Raw genomic sequence first — 15,390 nt, 5'->3', positions numbered from 1 at the left:
TTTCCAGAGCCTGGCGTAGCTGGGTCTGGCTGGGAGGTTGAGGTAGTGGGTGATTAGGCTGGTCAGTCTGGACCAGCATAGTTCAGTTAGAGAGGGCTCCAATTGGGAGCTAGGTTTTCTTTTGCAGGTTTCACAAATATGCAATACTTTTATCCAGCAAAAAGAAACTTCACGTCCGGATCATCAATAAGTCAACACAAACACATCAAGGCCATCCTCCATAAGCATATGTATTTCAGCCAGCAATACACAAGGGCACATACCATGCAACAGTCAAACAGTGGTTTTTGGGGTTTAAGCGGTTAAAATAAAGCACATTTTTTTTCTCTCTCTCTCTTTTTTTTTTTTTGGTTACTGCTTTCTGCCCACAGACCATAGCAGTGCTTTGCCCGCATCCTCCACCATATGTGACAAACCCTATAGCATGAGGGCCATACATGTCACTTTTAGGGGTCCTAAGCACCTAAGTCCTCTAGGGCAATTAGAGCCAGGAACAGCAGCTCATTTTTTATTTTTGTTGGTTCCTGCTTTCTGCCCACAGACCATAGCAGTGCTTTGCCCGCATCCTCCACCATATGTGACAAACCCTATAGCATGAGGGCCATACATGTCACTTTTAGGGGTCCTAAGCACCTAAGTCCTCTAGGGCAATTAGAGCCAGGAACAGCAGCTCATTTTTTATTTTTGTTGGTTCCTGCTTTCTGCCCACAGACCATAGCAGTGCTTTGCCCGCATCCTCCACCATATGTGACAAACCCTATAGCATGAGGGCCATACATGTCACTTTTAGGGGTCCTAAGCACCTAAGTCCTCCAGGGCAATTAGAGCCAGGAACAGCAGCTCATTTTTTTTTTTTTTCCTCCTTATTTTAACCGCTTAAACCCCAAAAACCACTGTTTGACTGTTGCATGGTATGTGCCCTTGTGTATTGCTGGCTGAAATACATATGCTTATGGAGGATGGCCTTGACGTGTTTGTGACGACTTATTGATGATCCGGACGTGAAGTTTCTTTTTGCTGGATAAAAGTATTGCATATTTGTGAAACCTGCAAAAGAAAACCTAGCTCCCAATTGGAGCCCTCTCTAACTGAACTATGCTGGTGCAGACTGACCAGCCTAATCACCCACTACCTCAACCTCCCAGCCAGACCCAGCTACGCCAGGCTCTGGAAAACCTCCCCCAGACAACACACAAAACGTCCAGGCAGGGATTGTCTTCTTCAGGGCCTCTCCTTGCCCTGGGAGCACAGGGAACTTCCTCTTCCCCCAACAGTCTCTCTGAGTATCAAGCTCCAGGGGTTTTTAATGTCCAGCACCTGTGCCTGATGCCGGCCCCATTGGCATCCCGGACCGGATCCTGCAGATTTCTTGCCTCCTGGAAAACTCGGCATGGAATTTCCACAGCATGGGGAAACGGAGCATTGGCCCACCCTGCTCTCCAATTGCTCCACCCTAGGGACCCATATTTACGATCTGGCATGTCCTGAAGAGCGATGACATTTTAGGACCCCTCTTACCGGAAAAACCTCAAATCGTATACAAAAAAACAAATAATTTGAAAAACATTTTCCTCCCAACAAAGAAAACAGAAATTAATTTTAATACCTTTCTGGGCAAGAAACCCATTGTTTTTTTCCCATGCGGTAGGTGCAAGATGTGCACCTACCTACCAAGGAAAACAAACAGTTTTATCAGTAATAGGACAGGGACTACATACGAAATTAAGAAATTCATCACCTGCACCACCAAATCTGTAATTTATTTATTACAATGTCCATGTGGTGCACAGTATGGGGGAAGAACAACCAGACCACTTAAAGGAAGAATTTAGGAACATCTTGGGAACATTATGAATTCAAGCATTAAACACGGTGTCCCGCGATACTGTAATTCATGTCCTGTTTTCTCAATTAATCAATTTTGAATCATGGGAATAGACATTGTACCCCCAAATTGGAGAGGAGGAAATAGTGCAGAAAACATTTCAAGAAAGGAAACTAAGTGGATCTTTAAATTAGGAACATATAAAAAAAGAAGGCTTGAACATAAACTTGGATATTCACGCTTTCACCTAAGGGATCCTAACCCCCATTTGAAATAAATAGACACAGACTACTTATTCATTCATGGCTTCTTCAATATTACTTTTTACTATACACAATTCCAATATTTCATATTTTGTATTATTGTTTGGCACTTTTCCACCCTTATTGCTCTCTTTTCCGTGGATTCATATAGACATTTATGTATAAACAAAACCCATAGTATGTTTAGTTATAGTTCATATATCCACGTTTAATGCAATCACATCCTTAAACGTTTACATCCTATAGCGTTTATACTTAGCGTTCATGTTAATCCGTCTTCAAATGTCATTTCTTAACATCTGCACAGCACAGCAGGACACTAGGAGCCGATGCAACACCAAGAAAAGAGACAGCCCTACGGAGAAGGAGAAGCCGTTTCTATGGGGACGCGTATAAACAGAATGACGCCAGTACGCACATCCAGCCTCCAATACGTCCTCACGTATTGTGGAATGACGTAACAGCGCCACCTAGTGTACATGTGCGTGCAACACGTCCTCATGTTCTGGGAAACAACGTTACACCGCCATCTAGCGTATATAGAAGAAAATACAACGAATTAACACATACAAAAAGAGTGGAAGAAGCGATCAAATCCATTTTTTTTTCCTGAGGAAGCCATTAAAGCCGAAACGCGTTGAGGAAAGACTTTTTATTTAACTTAATCGTTTGACTTTTACATATTTATATTTTATATATCTTAAAGTACTTTTTTTAAAATTTAAATAACATTATTTTAAAGGCATATTCCCATAATAAACCTATATTTTTAAATATAAGCAGCAGTTGTTTATTCTCTGGGGATGGTTTTCCCGCTCCCTGGCTGGAAGAAGTTGCCGCACTGTATCACAGCGTTCGGGGGGATTGGACCTGAAATTCCATGACATTTGGAGAAGAGATCCTGGACACCGTGGTCTTCCCCTACCCCCCTCCCTGAGCGCACCTTGCACATAATTTTACGTGCATTGGATCCCGTGATTGCAACCATTTACTACCTTTTTCACAAGCTGCTATGAGAGGGGAATGAGAAACAGACACAAATCTTCAGCACTACTGTGAGTGCAACTAACGTAATATAATTAACACCGTATCGTCTGAACAGTCTACACTATTGTTGTTTCGTTTGTTTTTCTTACATGAGCGCCCCCTATTGAAATTGAACCTATACTTTACAACACCTGGAGAGAGTTGTTTTTAAGGAGGCAGCTGTGAGAAAACAAAAGGGAAGTATTTTTAAGAGATTTACTTATTTAGCACACACTATTTTTGGGGCACACCGGTTCTCCTCACAATCTTTTTACTAAAGCACACACACCCAGGGACTCACACTAACACAACCAGACAATCACCACTAATACACACACACCCAGACATTCACACTAACACAACCAGACCCATACATTAACACACACCCAGACACTAACACAACCAGACAATCAGCACTAATACACACACCCAGACATTCAGACTAACACAACCAGACCTATACATTAACACACACACCCAGACACTAACACAACCAGACAATCAGCACTAATACACACACCCAGACATTCACACTAACACAACCAGACCCATACATTAACACACACCCAGACACTAACACAACCAGACAATCAGCACTAATACACACACCCAGACATTCACACTAACACACCCAGACCCATACATTAACACACACCCTGACACTAACACAACCAGACAATCAGCACTAATACACACACACACAGACACTCACACTAACACAACCAGACCCATACATTAACACACAGCCTGACACTAACACAACCAGACAATCAGCACTAATACACACACAGACACTCACACTAACACAACAAGGCCCATACATTAACACACACATGCACAGACACTTAAACTAGCACAAATGCATGCTATCATACCCAGAGAGACACACATAGACAATATCATACCCAGACACACACAGTAATAACATGCCTGCACACAAAGTCATAACATGCCTGCACACACACTAACATAAACCAATAGAAGAATTCCGCGCATATTAAGCGAATATCAATCAATGATCTGAGGAGTAAGTATTGGGGGTTGCATCACACTATATGGCTATATAACGCTCAGTTGCCACTACATCAAAATACCCCGAGTTGGACGTGTCTGTCTAAGGAGCCTTAGATATAGCCATATAGTATAAAGAAATCCCCAATATATATTCTTTAGGTTTTTTTGAATGATATTTACTGGGTATGCGCTGAATTCTTGCTTTGTTTTGTGTATAGCAGATAGCATTAAACATGTTGATAGCATTAATCATGGACATAGCATTAAACATGGAGATAGCATTACACATGGAGATAGCGTTAAAAATGGAAATAGCATTAAGCATGGGCATAGCATTACACATGGGCATAGCATTGCACATGGACACAGCATTACGCAAGGAGATAACATTACACACGGACATAGCACTACACACAGAGACAGAGCCGGCCTTAAGTGTTCTGGCGCCCTGTGCGGACTACTCCTCTGGCGCCCCCCATCCCCCAAAAAAAGAAAGGAAAAAAATCTCCCCCCTCTGCCCCTTCTCACTATCTACCACCTCTGCCCCTTCTCACTGCCTTCCCCCCTCTGCCCCTTTTCACTATCTAGCCCCCTCTCCCTATCCTTAATTACCTTGTTGCCGGAGTCCTGCGATGGGAGCCGTCTTCCCGCTCTGCCACGGTGTGGCATAATTCCAGCGCTCAGCATGAAACGCCGGCACCCCGACGGAGTCTCGGAGAGTGAAGGGCGCCAAGCGGTCGCTGAAAACTTCACGAGCGACCCGGGACTTAAATTAAAACACCGTTTTTTTTTTGTTTTAACTTTATTTAACATCCTCTTAAGAAAAAAACTTTATTTAACATGAAGGATTTTAAATAAAGTAAAAAAAAAACAACCCCCCCCCCCGATGTTTTAATTTAAACCCTGTGCGGACGCACACCTGTAAGGCCGGCCCTGGCGGGGGCTTCCCGGCCCCTTTGAGTGGCGGACCCGGTCGCAGTTGCGGCGGGCTTAAGGGGCAGGTGCATTTTTCGGTGCACAAGTTTATAGCAAGATGCACAAAACATTTCATAAAAGCCAAAATACACCTACATTTCCATTCCGACATGTCATGTTTGGGACAGTCTATTTTAGTAGTATTAATTTTAATTCCAACTATGTACCACATGAGAGATACAAAAATAAAATACCTGTATTAACACCAATATAGGCTATGCAATGTTATACTTCAAGTGTAAAAAAGGAACTATTATTTATTAACTCTAGTTACCTGGGGAAAGAAATATATTTTTGCGAGCAGTTGATAGGAAAGCTATAGGTTGCAGGTGCAACTTATAACCGTTACAAAAATAAAAATGCCCTGGTCCCCAAACCTTAATAGAATTTAAGAGACTGGAAACGGCATGTGATGTAATTCTCTGCACTAAGGGAATGGCATCCGTAGTTCCCGCTGGTCTCTAATATTTTGTTCGGAGCTTGGAAGACACTGACCCCGGCATATAACAGCCCTCTGCCATAGTGACCGTCGAACCAGTTGCCTCAGATTCTGGTATTGTTCTGTAGGCAGAGTAGTGGTGTAGCAGGAGAGGATGACCCGCAGCAGCCCCTGGAATTCTGATACCACATCCATGTGTTCGTCAAGGCGACCGAAGTCTGTCGTCCTGTCGGTTAATCCCGGTAGAAAGTAAGTGTCCCTCAGACTAAGAAGCAATCCCGCCGCTTGCCACCAATGTCACGGGGCTGGCTGGTCCGACCGACTACCTCCGCTGTCTTGTGCTCCCTTAGCCTGGGACAACACTTTCCCCAGTCACTCGCCGAGACTCAGTGTAGGGTAAAACCAAACGAAGACTGATTTATTTTGGACACACAGGGCTGGATATATCCATCAAAACACACATTTACATAAAATAAAATATTGGGACACAAACCGCCCCCCTTAATCTGCCTCCCAGAGACAACAGGGGCAGTAACGAGATTAACAATACAATGGGGGGGAGACTGATTTATACAACATTAAACTGAAACAATGGCAGTCACTCCCTGGTTGCAGATCCTGGCTGTCTGCTGGAGATAATCCCCTCAGCAAGTGATGAGATGATACTGCTGGGGGTAGCCACAGAAGTCTTTACAAACCCAGGGCCCATAGTCAATAGGGAGGAGGGTGGCAGTCAGGCTTCTCCAGTGGTCCCAGTGATGGAGGGTTCCGTCACAGCATTAAACATAGAGATAACATTATCCTATGGGCATTCCATCAATACTGTCATTCACCTGTCATTCCATAGAACACAGCTATAATTCCACTTAATATGAGGTTTAGAACCTATAACTCTACTAGGGGAGTATACATGACAAAGATCTATATGATATTTAAGATGGTTTTCTCTAAAAAAACAAGTTTAATTTTTCTCCCATTATATCCTATGGGCATTCACTCAAAACTGTCATTCACCTGTCATTCCATAGAAAGTAGCTATAATCCCACATAATCTGAGTTTTAGATCCTGTGTCTGTGCTAGGGGAGAATGTGTGCCAAAGATCTAAATGATATGTTTTAAATTCAAAATCAATTATTTTTTTACCTTCCATTATAGTCTATGGGCATTTCTCCCCATTATAGTCTATGGGCATTTCTCCCCATTATAGTCTATGGGCATTCCTCCCCATTATAGTCTATGGGCATTTCTCCCCATTATAGTCTATGGGCATTCCTCCCCATTATAGTCTATGGGCATTCCTCCCCATTATAGTCTATGGGCATTCCTCCCCATTATAGTCTATGGGCATTCCTCCCCATTATAGTCTATGGGCATTCCTCCCCATTATAGTCTATGGGCATTCCTCCCCATTATAGTCTATGGGCATTTCTCCCCATTATAGTCTATGGGCATTCCTCCCCATTATAGTCTATGGGCATTCCTCCCCATTATAGTCTATGGGCATTCCTCCCCATTATAGTCTATGGGCATTCCTCCCCATTATAGTCTATGGGCATTCCTCCCCATTATAGTCTATGGGCATTCCTCCCCATTAAAGTCTATGGGCATTCCATTTTGTCATTCGTTTTAGTATGTCCCCCTAAATCTTTTTGCTATCTTTCCTTTTTTTCTTTTATCCACCTTGCCTGCTTTAACATTCTTTATGCACTTCCTAGCATCCCCCCCTGCACATATATGGTTATACACACATATATACACACGTGTACATTTATACATGCGTGTGTGTATATATATATATATATACACACACAGTACTCGGTACACACAGCGTCAGGGAGGATGATTGCTGATGATGCTCAGGAGAACACATTGCGGGACCCGATCAGATCACCTCTTCATGCTACAGATGAGCCGTATGAGCCGTCTGTATTTTTGTGCTCCTTCGGAATTGCTATTTGTTAATTGGTAGTACGGTAAATAGCAAAATAAGGAACCAGGATAATTTACGTACAAGTAAAAGTAGTTCCAAAACAAATACTTTATTGTGGGCAACAATGTTCTCGCAACTATGCGGAGATGATCAGTCTTCTTGGGGTCAGTTCACTAAATGGAGAGTTAAGGAACACGCCACAAGAGCTGCAGTTGTGGAGATGCTCTGACCCAGTCATCTAGCCATCACGATTTGGCACTTGTCAAAGTCTCTGATCCTTACGCTTGCCCATTTTTCCTTATTCTAACACATCAACTCTGAGGATGAAATGTTCAATTGCTGCCCAATATATCCCACCCATCGTCATAATGTTATGGTTGGTGTGTGTGTGTGTGTAAATATATATGTATCCAAGCTTGTACATGTGTAATGAGAGAAGCTCTAAACTTAAAAACGGTTTAATAGTAGAAATGTGCAGTATGCATATTGCTATATTCTCTTAAAATAGAGGAAGCTGCAGTACATTTCGGTATTATATAACTAAAATCTAAAAAAATGCATACATTTAACGCACGTGATGGAGCGTTGGATGGTTAAAGCATGGACCTTTCTTGATATTCAGTTGATTAATATGACAGGAGGGATAATTCACGAAGGGTTGACTTGACCTGACAGTACCTGTGTGTAGTTACTAAAATATTTGAAGGGCATACTGTGCGTTCTCGCAGAGAAGCTGGCCAGAGCCCATTACACTCCTGCGAATCTCTTGGAAAACTTCTGAACTTTCCAGTGAGTTGTGCAACTACTGCAAGTTGTCTTTGTAAGTCCTGTCTCCATCCAAATCGCAGGTGACTGGAATCCCTCCTCCTTGCCCCTAGCTGAGAAAAGCACTCTGCAAATGGTGAATTAACCAAGAGCTTGCCCTCTCCCTAAATGCCAGCGGACCCTTGCTCCTGAGCTGTACTCCTCATTTCCAAGCAGTCACATGCATGTGGCAAGTGAGGGAGCAGAAGAGCTCTCAGTGGCAGGTGGAGAACAAAGGTAGGGGTTTGTGTGTGTGTGTGTATGTTAGTGTGCATGTAAATATGTTTTTGTGTAAATATGTTACTGTGTACGTAAATGTGTGTGTTTAAGTGTATGTTAGAGTGTGGGTGTCAGAGGAGATTGGGGCACCACAAGTCCTCCAGGGGGGTCCTGGCATTTTTTGTTACAGTACAGTTAATGAGTGCTTGATTTCAAATCATTCCAGTGTCTGATAGGGATGCTGAAGATGCCTAATTTATTTAAATGTCAACTTTATTATTGTGAAGTCCTCTTGAACCAAAAACCGTGGCTCCTTCCAATGACAAGACATGGTCATTGTGTGTTGTCTGGTGAAACCCTATAAATCAGTTTACCCTCTGGATGAGTTATCCTGACGGTTTACTTGGGAATTGATAAGCTAAGTACTGTCTTCCATCTCCAGACTATCCCGAAGCAGCTGTATATATAGGGCTGCCACCGACTGGTTCGACCGTGAATGATGATGGCCAGGAACCCGAGGTATTCTGATGTGTGGTTTGTTTCATGACTCTAACCAATGAAACCAGTTTTAAAACTGTCCACCAGAATCATACTTATAAACCTTCAAAATGACAGTCTTGTTCTTTTCAATTGCTTTTGTGTCATTACCTTGTACTTTATTTTCTATATATATGTGATAATACAAAAAAAGGCATAATTAGACTTTACATAACTTGTCAATCTACAATTGGAGTATGTGGACAAACCTGTCCAGTACTTTGTAGGATATCTACCAAGACACGTTGGATATCACAGTAGATGGAAAGAAAAAGCCCACATAATGATCTTTTCCCGGGACGTCGGAATACAAACTGACATGTATGAAGTTTCACTTTCTACTGGTTTTTCCACTCTCAGCTCCTGCGAAGGGAAGAATAAGTGGATTGTAAGCCTGTTTGAGCAGGGCCCTCCTCACCTGTTGTCTCTGTAAGTCAAATTGTTACATACTACTTGTTATGTCCTGTCTACCCATTGTACAGCGCTATGGAATTTGATGGCGCTATATAAAACAATAAATAATAATAATAGTGGATGTACTATAAAATTCTATGTTTTTAAGCCCTTAAAACACTGAAGTTTCCCCCTCTCTGAATATGAGAAAACATACTCTTGCTTACTTGGTGTATTCAGTTTGGTTAACACGACTTGCACAGCAGCTTCCAGTTGACTTTTCTGTTCTATAAAATCTTGAGTGGTTGGATTCTTGGTGTGTTCTAACCATTCAGTTTTGGCTTTGCAAGCTTTGTTAACCTGTACCTAAAAAGCAAACAAATAATGTACTTGTATAATTTTCACATGATAAACTGACCACTTTGAAATGAAAACTGTACAGCGGGCATTGGTACATTTCAGCTTAACTAATGTACACTTTTCAAAATCATAATATTTCAGCAGCCATCTGATAGATGTTATCAGTGCTTTAAGAAGCACTCTGGTCCTGTTTTGATGTTAAATACATATTGGAGTGTATTTTACATGGACTCCGGTGTGTTTTACTGCATGCAAAATGATGTAGACATTCTTTAGTTATTGGGGCTTTTGTGTCTCGTGTAACTCCTCCCCCAGCTGCCTCTACTGGATACAGGAAGCGTACCTCTGTATGCTTCCTGCACATGCTAAATAGTACTCCCCATTTTAATGGAAACCAATAGCGACGCGAGCAGCAGAGGCCAAACTGCTATCTGAACACTGATGGTTAGCTTACGTGTGACAGGCTGTTGTTTCATCGACTTAAATAGTAGCACTACTGAGCATGTGCAAGAATTTTACATAGAAATGGTTTGTGGTTTCATTGGAGGCAGCCAAGGGAGGACTTAAATGAGGCAGAAGTCTAATTGTGGAACTTGAATAACTAAATAATGCATGCTTCAATTTGCCTGCAGTAAAATGCATTAGAGTCCATGCAAAATGCATTATAAAATAAGATCAGTATTTTGGAGATTCCTTTAACCAAATAGTTTATTAACTGTGAGAGTTACAAGAATTTTCCTTTACTTGAAATGCTCGGAATAGTAAAAGGCTCTGCGAAACCGCTCGCCTCCTTTCAATCCCATCTATTTAGTTTCTATCCCTTAAATGACATTTAAATGTGTAGTTTGACATGACACATTGTTATTTAGCCTTTTACAGTTGATAATCTACCCTTGTTATTTGATTTAGATAGACGTGAATTGTAATTTTGTGAGTCCCCCCCAAAGTACGTTGCTTACCTTCTCATCTTTGAGGAGTTTAACATGCACCCTTTCTGGGTCTGCCATGGTCTGTTGAATAAAGCTGATATATGTCTTCAAAGCATGCTTCGCCTCTGTCGGTCGAGGGAAAAAATAAATAAATGATAAATGTTTTGAGCGTTACATTGTCTACCGATAAATCAGGTCAGATTGGGGTAAAGTAATGTTTTAAGGATTACCGTATTTGCTCGATTATAAGACGACCCTGATTATAAGACGACCCCCCAAAATCTGAATATTAACTTAGGAAAAAAAAGAAAAAGCCTGAATATAAGACGACCCTAAAGGAAAAAAGTTTTACCAGTAAATGTTAATTCATGTAAACTATTTTTTTTAATAAAAGCTATGATTGAGAAAAATATTTTTTTTTTGTTTTTATTTCTTGTATTTTCCAACCTGTCCCCCAGTTACGCACATCTGCCCCCAGGCTTGCCACACCAATATGGCACTGTGGCCCATGATATGCCTTTTAACCCTCTATATGCCACTGTGCCCCATGGTATGCCTTTTGACCCCCTATGTGCCACTCTGCCTCCAGAAATGCCTTATACCCCTATATCCCATTCTGGCATTTAGGGGGTTAAAGTGCATATTATGGGGCAGAGTGGCATATAGGGAGGTATAAGGCATTCCAGGAGGCAGAGTGGCATTAAGGGAGTTAAAAGGCATTATATAGAGCACTCTGCCTCCAGAAATGCCTTATACCCCTATATGCCACTCTGGCATTTAGGGGGTTAAAAGGCATATTATGGGGCAGAGTGGGATATAGGGAGGTATAAGGCATTTCAGGAGGCAGAGTGCACTATTAAATGCCCCCTTAACGCCACTCTGCCTCCTGAAATGCCTTATACCTCCCTATATGCCACTCTGCCCCATAATATGCCTTTTAACCCCCTAAGTGCCAGAGTGGCATATAGGGGTGTAAGGCATTCCAGAAATGCCCTACACACACACACACACACACACACACACACACACACACACACACACACACACACACACTTACTTACTTACCGGTGCTTCCAATTTCCTGCTGTATTGCCGGGGCAGCGGGTTGACGTCTCATTCCGCGGCAGCCGGAAGGAGGTGGAGTTGACAGCGGGGGTTTGTATGCGTCCGTCGCAAATACCTTCCCCGGCTGTCAGAGATCAGGAACTCTGGAACTCTGGTCTCTGACAGTCGGGGAAGGTATTTGCGACGGACGCATACAAACCCCCGCTGCCAACTTCACCTCCGGAAGCACCGGTAAGTGTGTGTGGGGGGGGGGGCGACGACAGGAGGATCCAGGTCCCCTGCAGCGGTGCGGGGGATCTGGATCTTAGTCTCCTAATCAGACCTCTATTTGAGGTCTGATTAGAAGACGACCCCGATTATAAGACGAGGGGTATTTTTCAGAGCATTTGCTCTGAAAAAAACCTCGTCTTATAATCGAGCAAATACGGTAATAGCTAGCAACATCCAGGAAGGTAATTATGTGTTTTAAATCCACCTGGCTGGCAGTATACGTTGACTGGCATAAATGCTTTTTAATGCATATAGTAGCTGTGTGGGCCCTTTAAATTTCCATGATGTGCCTTTTTTTTGATACCCCACATATGCTTTTGTCTCTATCCCCACTCGCCAGCTATTTTGTGCGCAGGAGATGTGTTTGGCTGAACATGATTTACTTACCTAGTCAGTTCCAGCGCTGGCTCGGAGAAAGCAGAGGATGGGTGGCAAGCGCTCCCATTATTTAAATAATAGTTTGTAAGTGAAACAGCACCTTTAAGTACACTGTATTATGTCATGTAGGATTTAGGTCATAGGTCCGCATTTAGATCGGTGCCCATTGTGTAATGCTAATCTGATAGGATGCTCGGCACTTACCGTCCCAGTTCAGGAAATCGATACACTCTGTCTTGTTGTACCGGGAAGCTACTTGACATGCCTTTTCACCTTGGAAGTTAACAGCCGTGATGTCGGTTCCTAACTCCACCAACGTCTTCAACACCTCGAGCTGACCCCAGGCCGCTGCACAATGCAGAGGTAAATAACCTGCACGTAAGTACAAACACAGCAAATGTCATTGGGTTTGGCCCTCATGCCACAAATCTCTCGTATTGGCAAAGCAAGACGCAGAGACAGAGAATTTGATGGCAGATAAGAACCACTTGGCCCATTTAGTCTCCCAAGCTTTTTCCTGATGTAAACACTCAAACCTTAATCAGTCCTTGGTCTCGTCTAACATTCGGGATAGCTTTATGCCTGTCCTATGCATACTTAAATTCCCTCACTGTATTTGTTTCTACCACTTCTGCTGGAAGGCTATTTGGTAAAGTACTAATGTACGACAATATGGGGATTTTCACTACTTAAAGAAAACCAGTTCTGTTCAACAAATACACTGTAACCTAACATGAGTGAGAGATCACCTTCATTAGTACGCAGGCATTAAGCCATCCCATGTAATACCATTGGGGCCGCTACCTCCTCTCTCTTTTTACATTTATGAATATGGCCCCAATGCATTTTACTGCAGAGAAATCATGTATGAATAAAATGACACTTTTCTCCCTCCTCTCTTGGCTGCCTTTGGAGAGACAATCACATGAATGAATCATACAGCAATATTCAGGATATATATATATATATATATATATATATATATATATATATATAAAGTCCAAAATTAACAATTGCACTCCAAATGCCAAATTTCTGCCCGGTGCCAAATAACTGCAGCAGTAAATAATATAAAGTCCAAAAATAATTATCGGCACTCCAGGGACTTTGCAAATGACCACACAAACAACTTCGGTTTTTAAGTCAACGTTTCAGTCTTGTTTATTACAGACTTTCATCAGGACATCATACAAGGACAGGAAGTCATATATATTACTTTTTACCTCTAGCTGTTTGCTGGTTTACATCTGCTCCTCGCTTAACTAGTTCTTTCACCACATCAGTGCGACCTAAAATGCAGGCTAGAAATAGGGGATTCCTCCCCAATAGATCCTGTTCCGAGAGCAGTTGCTGGGCTTGTTCATGTTGTTCATTTTCAAAGAGTAGCTGGAGAGCCTGAATATCTCCTTCCAAAACACACCGTAGAAAGGGACTGGCGGAAGACGCGGGGCTTAAAATCTCCATCCTCTTTTTACTGAAAAAAATATAAGTACATGTGGAATAGAAACCAGGCAGAATAATGTAATCCAATCTCAGGTATAAGTATACTAACAGAAATAATAAGTAAAACTAACACGTTCCAAATCTTTAATCGCAAAGGTTTAAGCGAGTCCCGCTTTTGTGTTCGGTGACCTAACAGTCAGCATTAGGAAACTTAAATTGGGTTTTAATGAGTATTTTGATGACCTGCTAGTCCTAATGAAACCATTTAGCCTTAATTAGACCTTGGTCTCCTTATAGATTCAGGATAGCTATATGCCTGGCCGATGTATATTTAAATTCCCTTGCTGTATTAATCTCCACCACTTCTGCTTGGAGGCTGTTCCACGTATCTACCAACCTCTCGGTAAAGTAAAACTTTCTTATATTGCATCTAAGACTCTGACCCTCTGGTGTTGGATTATGAGCTTCTTATCAACAGATGAGATTATGCCTGGGTTTATATTCAGCTCCAGTCCAGTAGGGTCTTGTGAGTAAGGTGCAGATAGTACTTCTACACACACTAAAGTACAAAGTCTAACGCTTGCCTTATTGTAATTCTCACTTGGGCGCATCTCACCTTTTAGTTCCTGTACAAAGAAAAAAATGACCAATATCAGACTGATCTGGTTTGTTAGGCCAGCCCTGATCTAAAATGCAAAGCAAATGTAGAACAGAGAACCAGCAACTTCAAACATATGTGTTGGCCTCACTATTAGAACGGTGCAGTTAGCATCTCTTTTTAGGCAAGGCCAGTGATCAACATCTCGATTACCTTTTCTTACCAGCAGGGGGAGCCCATTGAGTCCCCAAATTACACCAGTGAGCCTGGGACAAACTCCATCAATATTAAAACTTTCTCTCTGGTATATCACAGTTGAAATCCCTGCTTGAATACAGGTGATTTAATCCAGAATATGTTTAACTCCACAGAAGTCATATTTTTGTAAACTGCAAATTAGGAAGTAGAGAATCTTTGTGATGGGCCATTAAAAGATGAATTGCTTAGGGAGTGTGGCTAGGCTTTTAAGTGAACATGATCTATTTATTTAAGACACTTAGAAGAAAAATATTTTAGTAACACGTTTTTCTGTTTATATAAACATTGTTAATAACACTGCGATACACTAGAAAAGGGAGACAAAATGGTAGAAGGGACTGTGCCTTCTGAAGAGGGACACTTGGGAACTGCCGTAATAGCTGTTAGCAAATATCTATGTCCTGATCCAAATCAGGTCTGTTGGCATATGCAAAATCCACAGTAGCCATCTTAAAACAATAATTATTAAAATAATTATAAAAAAAATATATAATAACAAAAAGTAAAATTGCTTGCTGTCTCCTGTCAGACCTCCGTTACGCTTACTTATCACTCTTCCGTGGTGTAAAAGCGGAACATGAAGCTGCGAAACTTGCAGCAGGGACGCGTTGCCATGGATACAGGAACGTGGTTTTCCTAGGCTTCAAGTCCGCCGGAAGTGCG

At 42.0% G+C, this 15,390-nt stretch overlaps 1 protein-coding gene across 2 annotated transcripts; it reads right to left on the bottom strand.

Moving 5' to 3' along the window:
- Nucleotides 1-9,126: 9,126 nt before the first annotated feature.
- Nucleotides 9,127-15,326, bottom strand: ANKRD45 (ankyrin repeat domain 45). Of its 2 annotated transcripts, none has more exons than XM_053469481.1 (6): nt 15,274-15,326; nt 13,652-13,902; nt 12,633-12,800; nt 10,746-10,840; nt 9,654-9,792; nt 9,127-9,396 (listed from the first exon to the last, which is right to left on the bottom strand). In XM_053469481.1, exons 2-6 carry the CDS (start codon nt 13,890-13,892, stop codon nt 9,365-9,367), a joined length of 675 nt encoding a protein of 224 aa, XP_053325456.1. In that variant the 5' UTR covers nt 13,893-13,902; nt 15,274-15,326; the 3' UTR covers nt 9,127-9,364. The 2 variants fall into 2 exon arrangements, with proteins under 2 accessions (XP_053325456.1, XP_053325457.1); XM_053469482.1 differs by having other exon boundaries at nt 9,334-9,396; nt 9,644-9,792.
- Between the last annotated feature and the right edge of the window lie 64 nt (nt 15,327-15,390).

Source organism: Spea bombifrons, chromosome 6, assembly GCF_027358695.1.
Source record: "Spea bombifrons isolate aSpeBom1 chromosome 6, aSpeBom1.2.pri, whole genome shotgun sequence".
Taxonomy (NCBI): domain Eukaryota; kingdom Metazoa; phylum Chordata; class Amphibia; order Anura; family Pelobatidae; genus Spea; species Spea bombifrons.
Note: the sequence above shows the minus strand (reverse complement) of the source record. Positions and strands in the feature narration are given on the sequence as shown.

Excerpts from the sequence above, each read along its gene's own strand:
- ANKRD45 (XM_053469481.1), bottom strand. The coding sequence starts at position 13,892 with ATGGAGATTTTAAGCCCCGCGTCTTCCGCCAGTCCCTTTCTACGGTGT. Across the intron at positions 10,841-12,632 it reads CGATTTCCTGAACTGGGACG|AGGCGAAGCATGCTTTGAAG; the intron begins GTAAGTGCCGAG and ends CTCGACCGACAG. Across the intron at positions 9,397-9,653 it reads AACCAAACTGAATACACCAA|GAGCTGAGAGTGGAAAAACC; the intron begins GTAAGCAAGAGT and ends TTCCCTTCGCAG.